The sequence below is a fragment of the Planococcus citri genome, chromosome 4 (assembly GCF_950023065.1).
Source record: "Planococcus citri chromosome 4, ihPlaCitr1.1, whole genome shotgun sequence".
Taxonomy (NCBI): Eukaryota; Metazoa; Arthropoda; class Insecta; order Hemiptera; family Pseudococcidae; genus Planococcus; species Planococcus citri.
In genome coordinates this window covers 49,184,839-49,205,967 of record NC_088680.1, presented here as the reverse complement: position 1 = coordinate 49,205,967, position 21,129 = coordinate 49,184,839, and the positions used below count along the sequence as shown (strand labels likewise).

The 21,129-nt window shown below is 31.9% G+C and overlaps 2 protein-coding genes across 10 annotated transcripts in view; both read left to right on the top strand.

Annotated features, from left to right (window-relative positions):
- Nep3 (Neprilysin 3) overlaps positions 1-2,143 on the top strand; it is a 30,723-nt gene extending 28,580 nt beyond the window's left edge. For all 7 annotated transcript variants that reach the window (XM_065362776.1, XM_065362773.1, XM_065362771.1 and 4 more), the window contains 4 exons: positions 436-614; positions 700-846; positions 1,037-1,176; positions 1,277-2,143. In XM_065362776.1, the coding sequence (XP_065218848.1) occupies positions 436-614; positions 700-846; positions 1,037-1,176; positions 1,277-1,453 (643 nt within the window). In that variant the 3' untranslated portion in view covers positions 1,454-2,143. The remainder of the gene's footprint in view (positions 1-435; positions 615-699; positions 847-1,036; positions 1,177-1,276) is intronic.
- Positions 2,144-7,761: 5,618 nt separating this feature from the next.
- Positions 7,762-21,129, top strand: part of LOC135845541 (facilitated trehalose transporter Tret1-like) — a 52,408-nt gene continuing 39,040 nt past the window's right edge. The window contains exons 1-2 of one of the 3 annotated variants that reach the window (XM_065364161.1): positions 7,762-8,123; positions 20,356-20,518. In XM_065364161.1, coding sequence (XP_065220233.1) covers positions 8,116-8,123; positions 20,356-20,518 — 171 coding nt within the window. In that variant the 5' untranslated portion in view covers positions 7,762-8,115. Of the gene's footprint in view, positions 8,124-9,430; positions 9,455-20,355; positions 20,519-21,129 lie in introns of those variants that run through there. The other 2 variants (XM_065364162.1, XM_065364163.1) reach the window with 2 other exon arrangements.

Here is a 21,129-nt window from a genome sequence, read left to right as displayed (position 1 = left end):
TTTGAAAATTTCAAAATTTTAAAAAAGTTTTAAATGCAATCCCCTTTCGAACTGTGAAATCAGTTTTGATCAAAGTATCATAGTTTTGGAGGAATGGGCTGCTGAAGTTGAGTACCTTGAGACAATGCAAAAATAATGGAAGCCCCCCACGGACCAAACTAATTGCGGGGTTCTTACTTACTGGATGGGTATATATTGTAAAAAAAATTTGAGCGAAATCGAAAGACATGACTCAAAAATGTTGGTTGAGTTGACATGGAATGACCCAACTCCAACCATAAAGACACCCAAATAAAAATGCCACCACAGACTATACAAGCATTAAAATAATAATTGATTATATTCCCATCTCATCAATTATTTCACCCTAATCTAATACAAACACAACGTAACAATAATCATAATTGAATACTAATCACACTTATATCCACACAGATGGCTAATGACACCTTCAACAGTTAACGCTTACTACTCGCCAAACACCAATAGAATCGTTTTCCCCGCTGGAATCTTACAGGCGCCATTTTACGATCAAGATCAGCAACTATCGCTGAATTATGGCGCAATCGGCGTCGTAATGGGGCACGAGTTGACGCACGCTTTCGACGATCAAGGTACTTTACCTTCGTACAGGAAATAGGCATACATTATTAACCATCGAAAAAACAGAAAATCCCTAATCACAGTGATTTTTCTCAGGACGCGAATACGACAGTAATGGTAACCTGAACCGTTGGTGGAAGAACATAACCATAGAACGATTTAAAAATGCTACTCAGTGTGTTATAAATCAGTATTCGGATTTCCATGTAAATGGTAAATACATCAGCGGAGTGAGAACTTTAGGTAAGAAATTTACTCGACCTATTAGGTACCTACCTACCTATATCTACGTAGTATTTATTTACTTCTACAATATAACTTTCGTTTATAGCCAGTATTATCCAGTAATGAGCTTATCTTTATTGTTTATTTATCACGTGTGTTTAAATATTTACTTAATCACGACACGGTGTATTTTCTTTCATTCGTATAGGTGAAAATATCGCTGATAATGGAGGATTGAAGGCAGCCTATCACGCTTATCTCAAAGTAAATAAAGAAAACCCTAAAGAATTCGCTTTACCGGGTTTGAATTACACCCAAGATCAATTATTTTTCATCAGTTTCGCTCAGGTAACCAACCAACACCCTTTTTTCTTCGGTAAAGTTTTTCTTATTACGTTGGAAAATGTCACAATATTAATGTACGTATCTTCTTTTCATTATGCTACAGGTATGGTGTTCTGCCAGTACAAGCGAAGCTATAGCTTTACAAATCGACAAAGATACTCACGTACCTTCGGAGTTTCGCGTGAACGGACCTTTGCAAAATTTACGAGAATTTTCCGAGATCTTCCACTGTCCGCTTGGCTCTGAAATGAATCCGAAACTAAAATGTGAAATATGGTGAATTAAACACATTGAAATCTTTACAGTTACCAATTCGGGTATCCGGCCCAATAAAAATATGGAAGAAGGAAAGCTTATATATTTAAGAGAAAACAAAAATTACCTACCGATGTAATGTAAAAATCGACGCTACCTATTTCAATTTTTTTTCAACATATCACTCAACATAAAAATCATCTCGAGAGACCTTTCTCGTTATTTCGAAGTGTGATAAATGTACCTATAAATTGTAAGAAGGATAGGTACCTAAAGATGATGAAAATAATTCTATACGTCTGTTTGAGTTGGACCTGGAAAAAGATGAATGAAAACCGAGTCGATGAGTAGGTGAGGTAAATTTCCATTATACTGGGAACGATGTAAAGAAACTAATAAAATGTGGTGAATTTATGTTATGTTATGTCATGTCATGTCTGCCTGAAAAGCTGGCCAATATTTTCAGGGTCTTTCCTGTTGATTTTTATCGTATACCTACTTTAAAATATTATTTTGAAAATAATCTACCCCGTGCCTTATCATCATTTTCGCCGCAGGTTATTTACATCATTCTACTATTACAAAATATACCTACTTAATAATTATGTATGTGTACATGGCATATCGATCGTGTTTTTAAAAAAAACGTACAAATTTTGATGTCTTATGTTTTTTTTTCAATTATTCCTAATTAAACTGTATACTTGGCATCTTTTGTGGGACCTGTTTTTTTTTTTTGTTCGAAGATACTCGGTCTTAATCAACTCATGTTATATTGATAAATAAATTATTTTTTACCTAAAATTAGCTTGCCTATTATTTATTTGAAACGAGTCTAAAGCATCTCTGATTACGTAAAAAATTCACGACTAAAAATATTTTCATTTATTTGCATAATTACCTAAAATAAATTACTTAATTTATAGTGATATCAATATATGGACATGTGTAGCACCGAGTAATAGGTATGTATTTAGTTTTTGAGGGTATTCTGTTTGCGAACAGTTACAAAAAAAGAACATAATAATGCGGAAAATATAAGCGCAGATAAAAGGTCATTGAAATTGATTTCCTACATCAATTAAATCGCTTGTCATAACATAACTTCATTTCTAAAAAATTGAATCGTAAATAAATTAATATCGCTGATAACGTTCGTGGTACTAACCTAACAAGCTTCATGGAAAATTTGTCATTAGAATTGCAATAACGTTTTATGTACGTAGGTACCTATTCGGATAAAAAAATGAATTAAAGAAAATCAAATCCTTACAAATCATACCGAGGAAACCGTATACTTCGTGATAATAATGTGCATATATATGTTGTAAAAATATACACAAAAAGGCTAGAAAATACATTAGATAAGGTGATCGAGGTCAAGGAAAATTAAATCTCTAAATTGTTTTGAATTGCACGATTTACAATGATTTTGAAATCAATAATCATTTAATTTTTCTAGTCTGTACCAGATGCCTCTTTATGATAAGTAGGCTACACTCGTCATCATGCGTAGAAATCAATCAAACATTACGAAGACAAGATTTTCCTATTTGTGGTAGGTTTGTTGTCAAGTATCAGTATAAACAATAGCCGGACAACACTGACAAAAGACCTAATTAATTATTCAAAACGCAACAGCACGATATTTTTCTTAAGGTGGTTCTTCGAGTGCTGTGGTTTTTTCATTGCATACCCTTTTGCTTCAAGGCGCATTCGATACCTACAAGTTTATACAATACATTTTAATTTTTTTAAGGGAAATAATCGAAAAGATAATCAACGCATCAGTGATTTAGAACTTTGCTTCATAGATGCAACAAAAGTAAAATTTTTGCAAAAAGGTGAGTAAGTATATTATTATTTTTAAAAAAGTTGTTCAAAAAGGGACAACTACCAAAACGCTAATAGGAAACATTATTACTTATTGATTTTAATAGGGCAACCCAATATATTTTTTTGAATGTTTTTTTGTAGCATTCCCATTATACAAATGTAACAAAATCATTTTTCGTTTCAAAAAATTTCCTTTTAAATAAACCCAACTTATAAAAAAAAAAAATAATTTCGAAAATTTTCAAATATTTTACCTTAAAATGAATATTTTCACATATTTTATTGCTATTTGAATATTTTCGTCCAAAATTACCACATAGGTACCTATTTCTCATTTTATCGAATGTTTTTGAATCTTTTTGAAATTTTTTAGAGCATATAGCTACACTACCGTTATAGTATATCTAGCTATTATATTATGCTCTAGGAAACTTGCATTTTGAGAATCGCAACACGGTAAGCGTTATTTTCACAGAAAGTTGAAGATGAAAACATGGCTGTTTTTGACGATGATGATATTGATGATTGATGGAATAATGAAGAAGATTAAATCATAGATTGGGCTTCGATGTAGTAGGTATAGCTATATTATGGTCCAGGAAATTTTTGCATTTTGAGAATCGCAACACGGTAAACGTCGTTTTCACAGAATGTTGAAGATGACAACATGACTGTTTTTGATGATGATGATATTAATGATTGATGGAATGATGATGAAGATTAAGCTTCGATTTTGTTACTTTTTTTGAAGTTTAAAATAAAACTTCAATTCAAACATTTTGTTCTATTTTGCGAATGTGTGTGTAATTTATGAAACAAAATCCAACGATATATACCTTAGCCATTTTTGAAATGTGCTTGTCAAGACTATAGTGAAACAATATCCATTTTGAATTCGAATATTTTCAAATATTTTTAGGGTATTCGAATATTTCGGCAATACCTATTTCACTCCAAAAAATCGAATATAATATTCGATATTTTACCTCGAATGAGAGCATATTTTGGGTTGTCCTACTTATTGAAGTTGATGACTTTTTTTTTTTTTTTTTTTTTTTTTTTTGAAAATCTCATGATGGTAGGACGTTTTTGGCCGAAAATTCTTTTTCATTTTAAAAATTTCCAGAATCCAACTTTTGTCAATTCAAACACATCGATTTTTCAAAATTTTTTGGAAAATGAGGAAGAGAAGAAAATACTGATTAATTCGAAATGGTGCATAAAGTTCTCAAAGTTTATACAAAATAAGCTCAACTTGAGCAATAATCATTGAAAAAATTGTTTGAAATTATCAGAAAATCTCTTTTAAAATTGCTAATTTGCAATATAAAAATTCGAAAATCAGGATCTACAAAATACAATCTAAATTGAGTATTGGGTAATGTGAATCAAAAAAAATATAGAAAATTCGTGAAAAGTGGGCTAAATTTACATTAAATCAACAAAATTGACACAAAATCTCGAAAAAAGACGAAAAATTACTAAATTATTGTCAATAAAAGCTCAAAACGCCATAAAATTGCACTAAATTGGGTAATAAAAAATAATGACAGAAGATATGAAATTATTTTATAGAAATGCCAGGGGAAAAAATGCAAAAAAATTCGAAATTTCATAAAATAAGTATTGGAAAAATAAACACAATATTTACATAAATTCTTGAAATTTTCAAAAATTGGGAAATCATTGCATTAGAAATCATGTAGTATCATTTACCTTGTGTTATGTTTGGTTAAAACAAAACGAGAAGGCATTCGACAATGTGAAGTGGAAGATCCTCTGGCAAAACCTCAAAAAGCTCGGATTACCAGAGCACCTTGTCAGTCTCATGGAGAGTCTGTATGAGGACAATGTGTCCCAGGTGAGAGTTGAAGGAGAGCTCACCAGTCATTTCCATACAGCAAAAGGAGTGAGACAAGAATTCATACTGAGCCCAATTCTCTTCAATGTATATGGAGAATGGGTAATGAGAACTGCCCTAGAGGATTGGGAAAAAGGAGTCAGAATTGGAGGAAAGACATTATGAAACTTACAATATACCGATGACACAACCCTGCTTGCAGAGATACCAGATGAGATGAAGGAAATTCTCTGGAAAATTGAAGAAGCCAGCAATGAGGCAGGTCGGCAGGTCTGAGGGTCAACAAAGGAAAAACAAAGATAATGATAATTGATAGGGAGTAAAAGAACAGACTCAGCTGAAATCTTGGAGATTGATGGTATATAGAAGTTGTACAGGATTTTGTGTACTACCTTGGTTCATTAATAATGAACTAGGGAGGCTCAGCTACAGTGGTGTCAAGTATCGTCGAAAAAAGGTATTGATTAGTATCGAATGACTCTCAAAAAGTATCGATAAGTAGGTATTGATACTAATCGATACTCCAATTATTCACACTTTTGCCAATGATTTTTTTGACCATGGGCCACAGCCCAGAGGGAAAAATGAAAAATACAGAGACAATTTGTGAACAGCTTGAATTTTACAAAAATTTGAACAGTTTTTGGTAATTTTCGTTTTTTTCATGTCTTTTCTCACAGTTAGAGGAAGTTTAAACCATATTTTGCACCATTTTTGCTTAATTTTAAATTTTAATGCAATTTTGTATTCAATACTTGCTCAAAAAGTATCAATATTGTATCGAATACAGCCAAGTATCGATAGTATCAAATACTATTGATATTTTTTGACACTACTACTCAGCTAGAGAAGTCAGGAGAAGGTTGGTTGGCCATAGCAAAAACAGCATTGGGAAAGCTCAACCCAATATGAAAAAGCCACAACATTACAAAGGCCACAAAACTGAGAATTGTAAAAACGCTAGTCTTCTCCATCTTCCTGTATGTGTCAGAATGCTGGACAGTACGCAAGGCAGATCAAGATAAAATTGACGCATTCGAAATGTACTGCTACAGACGCATGCTAAGGATATCATGGGTCCAGAAAAGAACAAATGCGTCAATACTTCAACAACTGGGTGTAAAGGAAAGGCTAAGCACGGTCATCAGGAGACGAATATTATGCTACTTCGGACACATCGTGAGACAGGACAACCTGGAAAAACTGACAGTCCAAGGCCACATAGAAGGCAAGAGGGGAAGGGGAAGATCACCCACCTGATACATGGACTTAATCAAGAAAAACAGCCAAAATGTCACTGGGAGAATGCACAAGAAAGGCTGAGGACAGAGATAGCTGTCCAAGGAACTGGTTATGGGGATTTTGTAGTCACAATGTCCGGATATGGGCAAGCGAGGAAGAAGTTGTCAAATTTATGGTAAGTACTTGAAAACTGGGAAAATAACGTAAAAATGATTAAATATTCTAAACTAAGTATAGGTAGGAAGCTAAAAAACTCCAAAAAATTTTTTAAATCCGTAAGTACATAGGTACCTATAGAGAGATGAACTACCTACATTCTAATTTTTCAATTACAAAATACAAGAGAACAAACGTAAATATGCGATTAACCATTAAAAGGCAACCCTTAGACGGAGATGCCTACTCAATCCAAAAAAAACTCATGAAAATTTCGTCTTTATGATTATTGCAGCAAATAAACACTTTTACATTAATATTACCTACCTACCAACTAAATATAAAAACATTGTTGGTAAACAAACACGAATAAAAAAATGTTATCTTTATCGCTGCAAGACAGGTCAGAATTATATTTGTAGCAACCAGAATGATATCTCCTATCAACATTTTACAGCCTAATCAAATAATGAATCCGTAGTGGCTGCGAGACGGCCTCCATATAAAACTGTATTTTGATGTAGGTACGAACGCAAAAGGAATATAGTACGACGTAGTAAAGGTCACCTTTTCGACGATACCTGAACCTGCCTTTAAAAAAATTGTCAATCCAGTTATAGTGCTTTAAAGGCATAAAAGTGGTTTATTTCATGAAAGGCTTAATTGATAAAAGCCATTGGTCATTGTTGTTTCATGCGAAAAATAGTCTGCTAAAGTCGGACTAGTTTATCCACGATTTAAGACCTTGAGTACTAATAAATCTTACTCAAAGTATCACTTGAGTTTGAGTAAGCTCAAGTACTAGACCACCATTCGGAGTAGTACCTAGTGAAAAACACGACAGCAATCTGTAAAGTTGTACACTGAACGGGTGAAATCTGGAAGGATGAATCAAGGCAAGTGCCACTTGCTCGTCTTCACGCTGCACTATGCAACAATGATTTTCTGTGTTATCGTCAACTTGAAAAATTTTCCAAGCTGTAAATCCCAAGAAACAATTTTCACTAAATAGAAAAAAAATCAATTTTTGTATTAAAAAAAAAAATTAAACGACTTTTAAGCAGGGATACGAGCAATAAAAAACGACCTTTGCATCAGCTCAGAATTACGTCTGGATAAAATATTCAAGATCGTGGGAAAATTACATGTTTATTTACATTATTATTTTTCTCGCACACGTACATTCGTAATACTCTGCGTGGACGCGCCGATAGTCGGCTATCTTCGTATCGTAAAATTCTCATCAGACGTCAGCTCACAGCTGAGAGGGTATGCATATAGGAATCTCGCGTACAGCCCTATACGTAACGCATAACCATAACGTACGTAAACATCGTATCGTGCACACATTGAAGAATTCACGACGACGTCGCGTCGTTCCGTCAAATGTTCCACAATCACCTGTCGCTTCGATACAGTTCGATTTTCTTACGTTAAAATTTCAGTTTTCTTTCCTATCGCGTTCATACCTATGGCCGATGAATTAATCAAATACCTATCTAAGTTAACGTCGTTTTAAACACGGTTCCGCGTTTGATTTACTTAAATCGTGATATTTTCGTGTTAATGAATCTACGATCAACAACGTCACTATGGTCAGGTCAGTAAAATAAACAAATTTCACCCTAACTAAAATATCTACCAACCTACTACTTACGTTGTACTGGAATTGAAGTTTTGTTTTCGAATTTTTTGAAGACAATTTACTCGCACTCTGTAATGTAGGCTATACGTAACTTATTCTTGTTTTGTTCGTTGCACTGTGATAGGTCACGAAGCGTTTAAACCAATGAAATAGAACATACCTAGACAATTCAGATAAAAAACAATTTATATGTCCACATAAATATCACGTTCAACAGTTACTTTTATCGTTATCTGTGTGAAACTACACACGACAGGAGTTTTCTTAAAAAAAAAAAAAAAAAAAAAAAAATTGTTCACGCATTTGAGAGGCACAATTTATCACGTTATTGATTATTTTCAATGACGTATACCTAATAATTGCAAAAATTGATATTTTATTAATAATTTACTGTCTTTGTAAAAGTGGGCATCCTACATCTAGTCGCATTCGCAGTTTGAATAACGATGATTATGCCATGTGAGAAAACAAAAATAGCATTGCTGTAATGTAAAACAAACCAGAAGTGATGTACCTATCACTGATGAGAGTTTTCCGATTTATATTAAATTTGTAGATCGTTAATTCAATACTAATTTTTTTTTCATTTTTTTAATTTAAAATTTGCGTTACTTACATGAACCTCAAAGATTTTGAATCAGAGTTATTTGATTAAATTATATACATTTCAATCTTCGCAAAAACTATTATTAAAAAACTGTTTAAAAATATAATTAAACTTTTAGCGAGCAAATTGCTATCTGTTTATTTATTTACACCGGAAATAATATACGGAGTCAATGGTATGAGCAAATTTCCTGAATTCGTATAAAAAATTACGCTCATATGGTTTTTTATCTTCATTTTATATTTTCAATTTGAGAAATAATCTCGACAGTCGACACTGTACCAATAATAATATGTGCATAACAAAAACAGATTTATAAACAACGCTATCGTTCCGTTATTTATAGTTTCTTTATGCTCTCGCGTAGTTACCTAGTTCATATATTTGACATGTGATGAAGTTGTACGAATGTTTATGTCGCATATAGTACACGAATATAGGAAGCTGTATCGAACATACGAAAGATCAACTCGTTTGTTAGTTAGTAATTAACGATATTATTATGCACTTGCTTCGTGACATGAGCGATGCACTTAGAATTTTCTTGCGGCGGTTTTTGGTTCATCAGTTTGTGAAATTCGGTTCAAATAATGTAATTAAGTGATTCATCGAATTGTCCTCAAACATGATCAATCAGAAATCAATTTTACTGCTCTAAACGAGTATACCTAATAATGACGTAGGTATAGGTAATTTTACATGCACATTGCCCACAAACAATAACAATATTACCTGCAAAAATCCTGTAAAAAAGATCGAAAAGGAAATTAGTGTATGACGCATAGGCAGGTGTATGGTTGGTTATCGATTTACAAATATCAATCAATGTACTTCTTACCCACGTGATTATACCTAACTTAAGCAAACAGCATTCTTACAATTAGCAGGTATTTTCTTATCTTGTATTTTATCGCAGCGTTGACAATAGGTTTTGTGGTGAATTTGGGGAAATTATCGGTCGTCATCAAGTAATTAACTATGAGCAAGCAAACTTGAGATAGAAAAATCAAATAACTGTAAGTTATAATAAAATAAAAAGTAAAATTTCAAATTGTTTCAATTCAATCTTTTTTTTTTTTTAAATTTTGGAACGTTTGGTAAAATTAAAAAACATGTAAACAGAAGTCCATAAAAAAAAGCTCAAAAGATAATATTAAAGTAGAAAGCTGGAATTTGATTTATATTCTATTTTTCATCTCCAAAATCAATTTGTACGTACATAGTGATTTTGTACAATACAATTCTAGAACAGATTTTTTGATTCTCCAATTTTGAAAAAGTTGCCCAAAAAAAAGGGTCAAAAGGAGGAATTTATTAATTAATTTTTCTTTGCCTCGGCCAAATCCACCACTTTTGATTATCCTGGCAACAATAAAACAAGAATTTCTGAGTGATCCTAGAAATGAATTTCAGTAAGAATATGAATATTGATAATGATAAACATGACCCCAAATACTCAAATAGAAATACAGAAGTAGAGAGTCATTATTTTAGAAACTCCTGAACTTGACAAAAATGAACTACAGGTTTTTGTTTTTGTAATTGTTAAAAAGCGATGATCTAGAAGTATTTGTAGGCAGGTACTAAAGCTATCAAAAGAGCACTTGAACTGAAAAAAAATTATACATTTTTTTAAAAAATAAATACCTACCTATACCTATTTGCAAAATTTCAAACTTTTTCAAACATAGAGCTCTTGCTGAAAAGAGTCAACATTGATGTGGAAATTTGAATTTTTTTGGAATTTTCCTACGTCTAGCTTGTCGACGTCATTTAGCCATAATTTTTTACAAGACTACATCAAATTTGAGGAAAAAAAATTGAAAAATGGCTCTCATTAATAATGTTTATATTGTCAGAATTGGTATTCTAATTCACCCAAATTCAGAAAAATGCAAAATAATATCCTGAAGTGAAGGAGCATTGTATGATTTCAACTTTTAACAAGGTTGGTTCGCCTAATAAAGCTACCTTGACTTGGAGACATTTTTTTTGGGATATACGTACTTCATATTCATAAAAATTCTCGTCTCACAAATGTCACAAAAGTATAACTTCAAACCTTCTATTTTACGATAGTGCAGTTTGCAGTTGATGTTCATTCTTCATTACCTATATATTTGATTACCTATTTAGTGGTTTTGAAGTAATTTTTTGTTCGAATTTTCTCAATTCTTCCAATTTTTCGTTCTTGAAAGTGGTATCGATATTTTAAAAATATCGATATATTGAAGTATGTATCTAAATTTCGATATATCAACACCACTAGAACATTTAGTTCCAAGGTCATTTCTATTTTTTGAAGAGAAAAATTTTGATATTTGAACGTTATTGGAGCGCTTCACGACACTTCTAAAAAATATTATGCTGTCTTGAAAAATCATTTCACTGTTTGTTTACAGTGGTTTGAGTCATCTTTTTAGCCGTTTTACATTTCCATAAATAAACAAACAGACTGCCCTTCTCTGTGTTTGATTGATTCGTAGGTTAATTCATTCAAGCAGTTCTGAAAATCTAAGAGATAATTATTCATAATATTATGGCTTTTCTTCTAAAACAATTTGTTGCTAAAAAAAAGTAATTTTTGGCAGAAATAAAACAGTAAGTAAATATATAATTTTCATCATCAGTACATGATTCGTTTCGTTCACCTATAGTAAATTTCAATCTTAAATAACTTCATCGAACAATACACAGATAATTACGTCCTATGAGAGTACGAGTATCATGTGAGTAACCGTATGATTTATTCACGTACACCTGTCCCTATCTAAATACGGTACGCTGTTTACGATGCGCAAAGTAATTAGGTAGAAGATTTTGACGAAAATTTGGTCAATATCTGAATGTAAACAAACCTTCGAAACGCGTTTAACACCCGTTACCGATAGTTTTTATTGAACGATTAGGTAAGTATATCACTAACTAAGCTTACGAGTTCATCGTATAGAGTACAAAATACACGTGCAGATCTAGCCTAATAGGTAGGTACTTATAAAATTTAGGTAATGAAAATGCCCGTCATATCATTTCCGTGCTGTTAAATCGAGTAAAAGATCACCCAATGGCCAATACGTTACATATATTTAATGCAGGCAGGTATTTTGGCGCCGCCGTCACCGATCATTTGACAATTTGAACTTGAAAAAACATTAAATCAACATTAACAGACGTTTAATAACGTCAACAAGATTGTAAAAACACAATATTAATATACCTACTTACAGATTCTTTCTCTAGGCGAGTTAGTTCAACTCGATGTTGATATTAACCAAGCGTAGGGTAAATGTCTTAAATTCAATTTAATGATTCGATAGAAAATATTCCACTACAGCACGTTACGAAAGTGGTACTTGATATCCATAATTTCCCCTTTTACTTAATGTAAAGAATGAAATTTGACTACTTTCTAAGTGTTAAATGCACAAGTATGTACTAATTTAGCGATGGGAATATTAAAGTACCTACTTTATGCCATATCCATATGCTTAGCATATCAAAAATAATAAATTTACCGCAATTCAAAAATTTCTTCTAAAAATACCTATGTACCTACTTATTTTATCTATTAATTATTTTGAATTAATTGAGCTTTTTTTTTAAAAAAAAATCAAAATAATACCAGAAAAAAGTTAATGCTTGAGAACGAGAGTTAACCACAAACAATCAAACATAGGATAGATAAATAAAAAAATTACATATCACTTCAGTTAGATTGACTTTATTATTTTATGATTTTAAAATAGAATAATAATATTTTTTCAACTGGATCGAGTAAAATTTCTTACCCAAATACCGAAAGATTATTTAATTACTCTGAAATATTTCGAAAAACAACATTAAAGATTATGGTAAATAAAATTACCAGTTTTACTCGTGTCCGCGGAGCATAAATATAAAATTATCTAAGAATAAAAACAAATAAAAAAATATAAACTTGGTAACACATGCTCTTGCTCGCATACGTTAGCATTTTTCGAGAGAGTAATGAATTTGAACATTATAAATTAATTCTAATAAAATTTTACTAGTATGTAACTAATAATAATTAATAAACAACAACCATCATTTTCATTACCATTTACAATGTATAACATGTCGTGGAATATTTCTCCACATGGATGCAATTATATCATAATTTATTTTAAGCACCATATATACCACACTTAATTCACCATCATCGAAATTTCCTAATGTGAAAAAAATTATCGATTATTCTTCAACAGTATACATAAAACGTTCGGAAGGTTACAATTGTAGACGGGTGGAATTCTATAATGATGCAAATGTCTCAGTACATTTCTTTATGAAACGAATCGTAGTGATGGTGATTATTTTGATGCGATTTTGATCAGTTTTTTTTTATCATTGATGAAATGATATTATCTAATTACTTAAAGTGTATTTTGTTGGGAGAAAAAAATTCAGGTCATAGAATCCTTAAAAAAAAAAAAAAAAAAAAAAACAGTGATCAATAATTGAAAAAAAATGAAAATTTAATTTTAAAAAAAAAGAAGTCAGTAAAAAATGAAATTTTGAAATAAGCATGTAAAAGAAAGGCAGTAAATTTCAGCTTCATTTGACAAAAAAAATCATATTTAAATAACGTAACAGCTTTCGAAATTTTTTTTTTTTTAAATATTGTTTTTCGTGAGAAGAGGAAGGGGAGTAAATCGAGATCAAAAACACGTGCAACTAAAATATTTGAACGTGATCAAATCAAATCAGTACCTATCTATCTTTTCAGGTACTGTAAAGGCCACCGTTATATAATAACAATATCAATATAACGCTTGATTTAAAATAAATATAGGTAGTTACCGAATTAAGATAATCAAGTTCATATAATAATGTACACCTACATGTGCACCAAACTGATTTAATACGTGAAATAATATTAAGATAGTCGATAGCGCACGTTTTTATCACGTTTATATCGTACCTACCTACGTTGAAAGAAAACTGCTACGTTTGTTTTAATTTGCATCGATGGTCATAAGGTATTTTTCTCATAAGTCAGTCAAAGAAATGCGAACAATTTTTCATCATTTTATATGCCTATGCAGTTCGATTCGATCGTTACTCAGCCCATTTATTTACTTTACTACGCAATAGATGAACTTTTTTCGACTTCCTATTTGACTACCTAAATGAATTTCCCTGAATGTACAGATTTCCGCTGTTTGTAAATATGAATAGTAAAACGTAAAAAAAAAATTAGGAACGAATAAAAACTAATTTTTCCAGGAAATTTTACGTTAATTCTTCCAAAAATATGCCTACCTATGTATTAGATTACGTAGTTAAAAAATGATGGGTATTTTTTTTTTACACTTAATGCGTATTAAATGCAACAATATCGAGTAGTAGATAAATGTGTAAACTGACAGAATTCACAATTTACCTACTAGATGCATTGCATGTAACTCAATACAGTGTCACATTGACGAAATTTTCACCAGCTCATTCATTGTCAGTATTAGCTAGCTTATTAACTTGAATCACGACCACGATTAGAAAACACCAATATTTGAGTAATGAGTAATAGGTGAATTCTTCAAGTGTCCTATAACTCTCGAAGGCCATGGTTAAAAATTGGGCAAAAAACTCGTTAAGTGAAACATGCAGTGTGAGTAGATATAAAATTATGTAGTACGAGTATAAGTTCGTCGCGAAGTTCTTTTTCAAAAATGTTTCGGCGACAGAATCGCGTCGACATGTTACATCATAAATAGAAAATTTTCCAATTTCTTGCGTCACCCCGAACCTAGGTTAGTTATCCAAGTTCCCATAAAGTTAAAAAAATCGATAAAACGAGGATAAACTACAGACACAATTCTGCTGATGATGTAACTTTTTGAAAATGTGTACAGGTACTTGTAATAGAAAATAGAAATACACTGATTTGAAAATTTTCAAATTTACTGAGGTTTATTTCCAAATGTTCCTAATATACGTTCAATATAGTCCATCACTCCATTTGACCTCATGTATGTACATAGTAAACAAATACTATACGTAAACTGTACTTAAATATGTATTATACAATTTTCAAAGCGAATTTCATTTAATACTGTAGTACTTATGAAGTAGATAGGTACAGGTACCACTGTTTTTACTCGTTAAAATAAATTTGTGTATTATACACGCTCTTGAAAAGCTTTTATTCTAATGAAATGAAGATTTTAACGTAGATGAAATGAACAGCGCCGTGAACAAAATTTTTCCACGGTGTTTAAATGTAACGCAAATACATAGATAATGTGTGAAAATTTCGTATTTATGTAAATAACTACTTACACAGATAGGTAGTACATTTTTCAAACATAATGTTTTTTGTATAAACTGTATGCAGATTGTGCTGACTATCACTATTTTTCAAATGAAAAAAATGAATAGAAATTAGCGTTGTGATAAAGAATTATTACAAATAATCCATCATTTTACGTCATTACCTATTTCAAATCTGAAAAAAAATAAGGAAAAACCAAATAGTTAGACGAGAAAGTATCTCGCTACATACCTCCATGCAATGTTCTGTTGTAGACATTGAGTAGGTGGACATATGTAGACGGCTGCCTGGATTTTTATTGCAAGCAAGGGCATTTTTACGTACGTCATTCACCACATTCATCTTTGTATAATAAAGAAAAATCTCAAAATGTTTGTAGAATCGATTTGTAATTAAAGGCTAAAGCGTTATTAAAATTTTTCATCGCACTGTCAAATTGTTTCAGTTTACAATTCTTTTGGTCGTTTATCCACCATTCAAGTCTCGCATGAGAAATTGAAATTTGAATGTAAATTAATGATTTGGAACCCGAGAACTATTCGTGAAATAAAATTTCAGTATTTTTGTGCTTCTATGTAGCATGGGCATGGAACGAACTATACTTATGAATTTACCTAAAAACTTTTTCGAAAAATGCTCTTCAAAAAATTCACAATGGAATGATAAAGTCGCATTAAAAAGTATGCGATGATTGTTCAGCTAATTTATGTGAAAATATTTATTCGTGCCAAAACAAATTGCCTCATACGAGTATAATAAACTGGCGGTGGGTAAAGTGTGAAAAATTTACACGGGATAATATCAAAGAAAGTATAGTTTAGTTCAAACTCAAAGCATGACGAACCAAAACTTTTTCTTTCTTTTCTTCTCATGAATAAAAGTGTTGTATTCAACTGAAAGATTGTACCTAATTTACCTAGGTACCTGATAAAAAGTTTCAACTAAAGGAACAAATTTTTCAAAAAATTACATTTTTTAATTTTTTTTAAAAAATAACATACCTATAAATTTTAATAAATAAAAAAATTTAATATTGTTTATTTTTCTTATTCTTAGAAATTATATTCTTGAATCTTGACTTGAGTTTTTTCGAAGGGTTTGTATCAAAAAATCAACTCCCTCAGTTTTGTTAATAGTTTTATGAAAAAATTTAATTCGTATGATTTATCGCTTTCCAATCTTTCCATAATTACTCTCCAGTCTCCATAACGATGAATTTGAATTTCAACCAATTTCAACTTGATTGTTCGATACAAGCCCTCCCCCCTCAGCCTCACAACAAAGTTCTCTTCCCCTGAATTAAAAAAAAATTAAAAATTTGTGTGACATTGATAAAATCGATGGCCTATTCGGTTTTCTATTTCTATAATACTGAATTCGAATTTTAAATCACATTTTTTATACAGTGGACCAGGAGACATGTCAAAACAATAATTTTAAATTCTAAAATAAGAATCACGAGAATTTTTCATTTTTTTTTCAATTCGAAGAGTATTTTTTTTCAAGTGAAATTGTTGAAAAATTACTTATCATCATAGAAAACTGTAAATCTCAAATTTTTAAAAAAAAAACAGCAAAATAATTTTGGAAAAATTTTGATCGAATTTCAGAAGAAGATCTTCTTCTTCCTCGCTTGCCCATATCCGGACATTGCGTCTACAAAATCCCCGCAACCTGTTCCCTCCAACTATCTCTGTCCTCTGCCTTTCTCGTGCATTCTCCCAGTGACATTTGGCAGTTTTCTTGATCAAGTTAGTGTATTTGGTGGGTGATCTTCCCCTTCCCCTCTTGCCCTCTATGTGGCCTTGGACTGTCAATTTTTCCAAGTTGTCCTGTCTCACGATGTGTCTGAAATAGCGCAGTATTCGTCTCCTGATGACTGTGCTTAGCCTTTCCTTTACACCCAGTTGTTGAAGCATTGACGCATTTGTTCTTTTCTGGACCCATGATATTAAGGAACTAGATACCAGGTATGGAAATACGCCATCTTTGGTTATAGAAAAAAAATTTCATGTTCTCAATTTATTAATAATACCACCAATTTAATTTATTTTTTTACTTCATATTCATTTTAATACCCAAAATAGACATTTTCCCATCATCTTTTTGATTCCATTTCATTATTCGACTGGAATGAAACAATCACATCACCGTCAAAACTACAAAATCTATAACTGAAAATGGTGTATTTCCATACCTAATGATATCCTTAGCATGCGTCTGTAGCAGTACATTTTGAATGCGTCAATTCTATCTTAATCTGCTATTGCATATTGTCCAGCACTCTGACCAGGGCCGGACCCATAGAACACGTGGTTTACCGAGATATCCCATTTTAGCCCCCCTGATTTTCGGATCCTCAATTAATCAGCCAAATTTTTTTCTCACCTTTTTTAAAGTGCAGGCCACTGAGCATAAAAAAATTCATTCAGAAATTTTGTAAGCAGCCCAGTTTTTACCTCATCGGCCCAAATACATTGTGGCCCACCGAGATTTTCTCAGTAACTAGGTGGGTGGGTCCGAGCCTGACTCTGACGCATACAGGAAGATGGAGAAGACTAGCGTTTTTACGATTCTCAGCTTTGTGGTCTTTGTAATGTTCTGGATTTTCCATATCTGGTTGAGCTGTCCCATTGCTGTCTTTGCTATACTCGACCTTCTCCTGATTTCTCTGGCTGAACTTCCCTGATTTGTTATTAATGAACCAAGGTACACGAAGTCCTGTACAACCTGTACACATACCATCAATCTCCAATATTTCAGGTCCATTCTTTTGCTCCCTATAGATTATCATTAGTTTCGTTTTTCCTTTGTTGACCCTCAGGCCTGCTTCATTGATGGCTTATTTGATTTTTCTGAGCATTTCCTTCATCTCATCTGGTGTCTCTGCGAGCAGGGTTGTGTCATCTGCGTATTGTAAGTTTGACAATGTCTTTCCTCCAATTCTGACTCCCTTTTCCCAATCCTCTAGAGCAGTTCTCATTACCCATTCTCCATATGCATTGAAGAGAATTGGGCTTAGTATGAATCCCTGTCTTACTCCCTTTGCTGTATGGAAATGATTGGTGAGCTCTCCTTCAACTCTCACCTGTGCCACATTGTCCTCATACAGACTCTCCATGAGACTAACAAGGTGCTCTGGTACTCCAAGCTTTTTGAGGTTTTGCCAGAGGATCTTCCACTTCACATTGTCAAATGCCTTCTCGTAGTCAATGAAGCACATGTACACTGGCTTGTTGAATGCTCTTGCCTTTTCGATCGCTTGGCGTATATTTAGGATTTGTTCTCTTGTGAAAGTATATTAATTTTGAAAAAAATTAGGTAGGTAGGCATATGCTTTGAAATTATCAATTGATCAAATAAAAATAATATACTTTGGAGTTCTTGATGAATTTAAAAATTTGTGTGATTCATTGCTTGCTATTTTTTTTGTAACGCTGAATTCGAATTTCAGCTCGATTTTTCGTATACGGAGTCCCTTCCTCCACAGCCTTACAAGTCACAATAATGCCCTCTCCTTCACAATTTCAAAAAAATTGAAAAATTCGTGTGACATATCAATTGCTATGTTTTCTATGGTGCAGATTTCAAATTTCAACTTAATTTTTTGATACAAGTCCCTTAAGCCTCGCAATGATTCCTGATTCCTAATTTTAAAAAAAAATGAAAAATTCGTGTGACTCAGAAATTCTGAGATTTTTTAGAGATTTTGTGCCATCCGGTCCATCGATCTTTCGTAGCTTCTTATATTTATAAAGTAAGTAGGTAGGAACCTAACAAATTGCACTATTTTAAAATTACAATTTCAATTTCTTAAAATCACAATCTTAAAAGCATACCTACCTATCCATGAGCCATGACTCGTAAATTTTCTTCTCGTGATTATTTTTACTTCAGTTCTTTGTGAAATTGGAATATTTCATAGTTTACGTACTTATTGCCAGGTAACACGAGCCAAAATTTCGTTCAACTTTATGTGTTAAATGACTCATTACTTGTTGGAATTTTTTTATTTTTTTATTCTTGTCGAAGTAATTGACCAAATAAAGCTATTAAGGCCAGAATTTTCCATGCGTACCTACATCTTGAAATATTTACTTTGGCTCTTTTAAAAAATAACCAACTTTCATTTCCTACCTCCCAGCTTTTAGCATGATCCGGTGTTCCTGGTTCAAAAATTTTATTTGAATATTTAAATTATTCACCAGGGTTTTGTAATGAAAAAAGGTACCTGCATCATTGATTGAAAACTGTGGAATGAAAATCATCCTTCTAGTAACTATCTAACCTAAATAAAATATGGTATAGGTACTTGTACCTATACTTACTAGTTACAGTAAATTGGCATCAACTCGAGTGGAAAAATCGGAAGATTTTGCCTCAATTCGAAGTTCGTCATATTATGATTCAAAGAGGTATACAATGCAATGCTCATCATTTAGATAAAATATCATACTTATCAGGCGTGAGTTGAATTGTAAAAAAAATTCAATTACTTTATCGAATTAACCATACACTCAGGGAAACTCGTGTTCGTCGTATATGTATTTTAAAAATTCACAATTCTCGTGTAAAAATCGTCATTTGATGTAATTTAACTGATAACGGCAATTGCTCGCGAATTTAACAAAGTAATAAATTTCTCATCGTATTCTAAGAATCATCAAAATAAATACGTCGTACATCAATAATTTAAAGGACAAATTCGTACTTGTGTTTCGATAGGTTGATATTCTTTAAAATTATCCCTCGGCGATAAGGTCATTGATACGAGTGTATTTTAGTCTTGATTCCCCATATCCCGCAAGAGGTGGCATTTAATCGTATAATTTCACAATGCAAGGTTATAGCCGCAATATATCAAAATAAGAAAGCTTTTTTTTCGTATTTAAAAATGTGTAAAGTTTTGTAAATTGAAATCGAGTGCTTGCATCATTTAAACATTTTGTAAAATGAATTTAATTTCATGACTTGTATGGTACATGCAAAGCTTGCAAGGTCAAAGGCAAATCATTTATGCTTAATAAATACGATAACGCACCCGAATTATCTGCTCGATAAATTATATTATGTACGTACCTACCTACCTAAAAGAAGAAAAAATGTAGGGATAAATAAAATTTCACGTGAATCGATACTTACCATGGATCCAAGTTGTACTCTCATTTCATTACGGATTGTGGCTTTAAAGTTTAAACCTATTTTTATGAAAATTAATATTCGTAGAAGTATTACCTAATTTCGTGATTATGAAACATGATCGTGATATAGATCTCTGTTTTCCACAGCACTACAAATTTGGCAGTTACGTGCGCAGCTGATTCGGAAGCGATGAAAAATTTTATTCATGAAAAAGACGCTGCGGCTTTATCGGCTGAAAAAAATGTCACGTCTCAGAATAATGCCACGTTTAAGAATCGAAAAGATGAAAGAGGAAGTTCTCTACGCCAGGTAATACCTATTTTCTTTATCATTTTATTGTTATTAGCGTTATTTTTCTGTAATAATCCGCGTAGGTATTAAATTTTTATTCCCTGTGAAACGAAACAAGATCCACCTATGTCTACACAAAGTAATTCGTGTTAGGCTAATATCCCATAAATTTATAAAGAACTCGATGTAAGGTATAGACAGCGAAGATAAAAGGAATACTTAATAACTTTCACGTGATATTTTAGCATATGAAACCTTTGAAAAAATCATTAAAATGTGTTTTTTCTTTAGCTGTCGTAGTTTTTCACATTAACACGTTGTAAAGTGCAGGATGCGATGACAAAAATGAATGAAAATAAAACTACCTTACCTACCTAGGAATAAAATAAAATCTGATGCTCAAAAATAACATTGAAATACATAGAGAATCTTTTTATTTTCAGGGTACTTCATTAATCATTATGTTGAATTTTTTAGGAGCAATGATTTTTTTTTCAATTTCAAAGAAACTAATTTTTTTAGAGTGAATCATAGTGTACCTAAGTAGGTAACCCTGACCTCTCAAGAAAGACAAAATGCAATGAAACACGCTTTATTTTTACCTGTTTATTTTTTTTCTTGGGAAATTT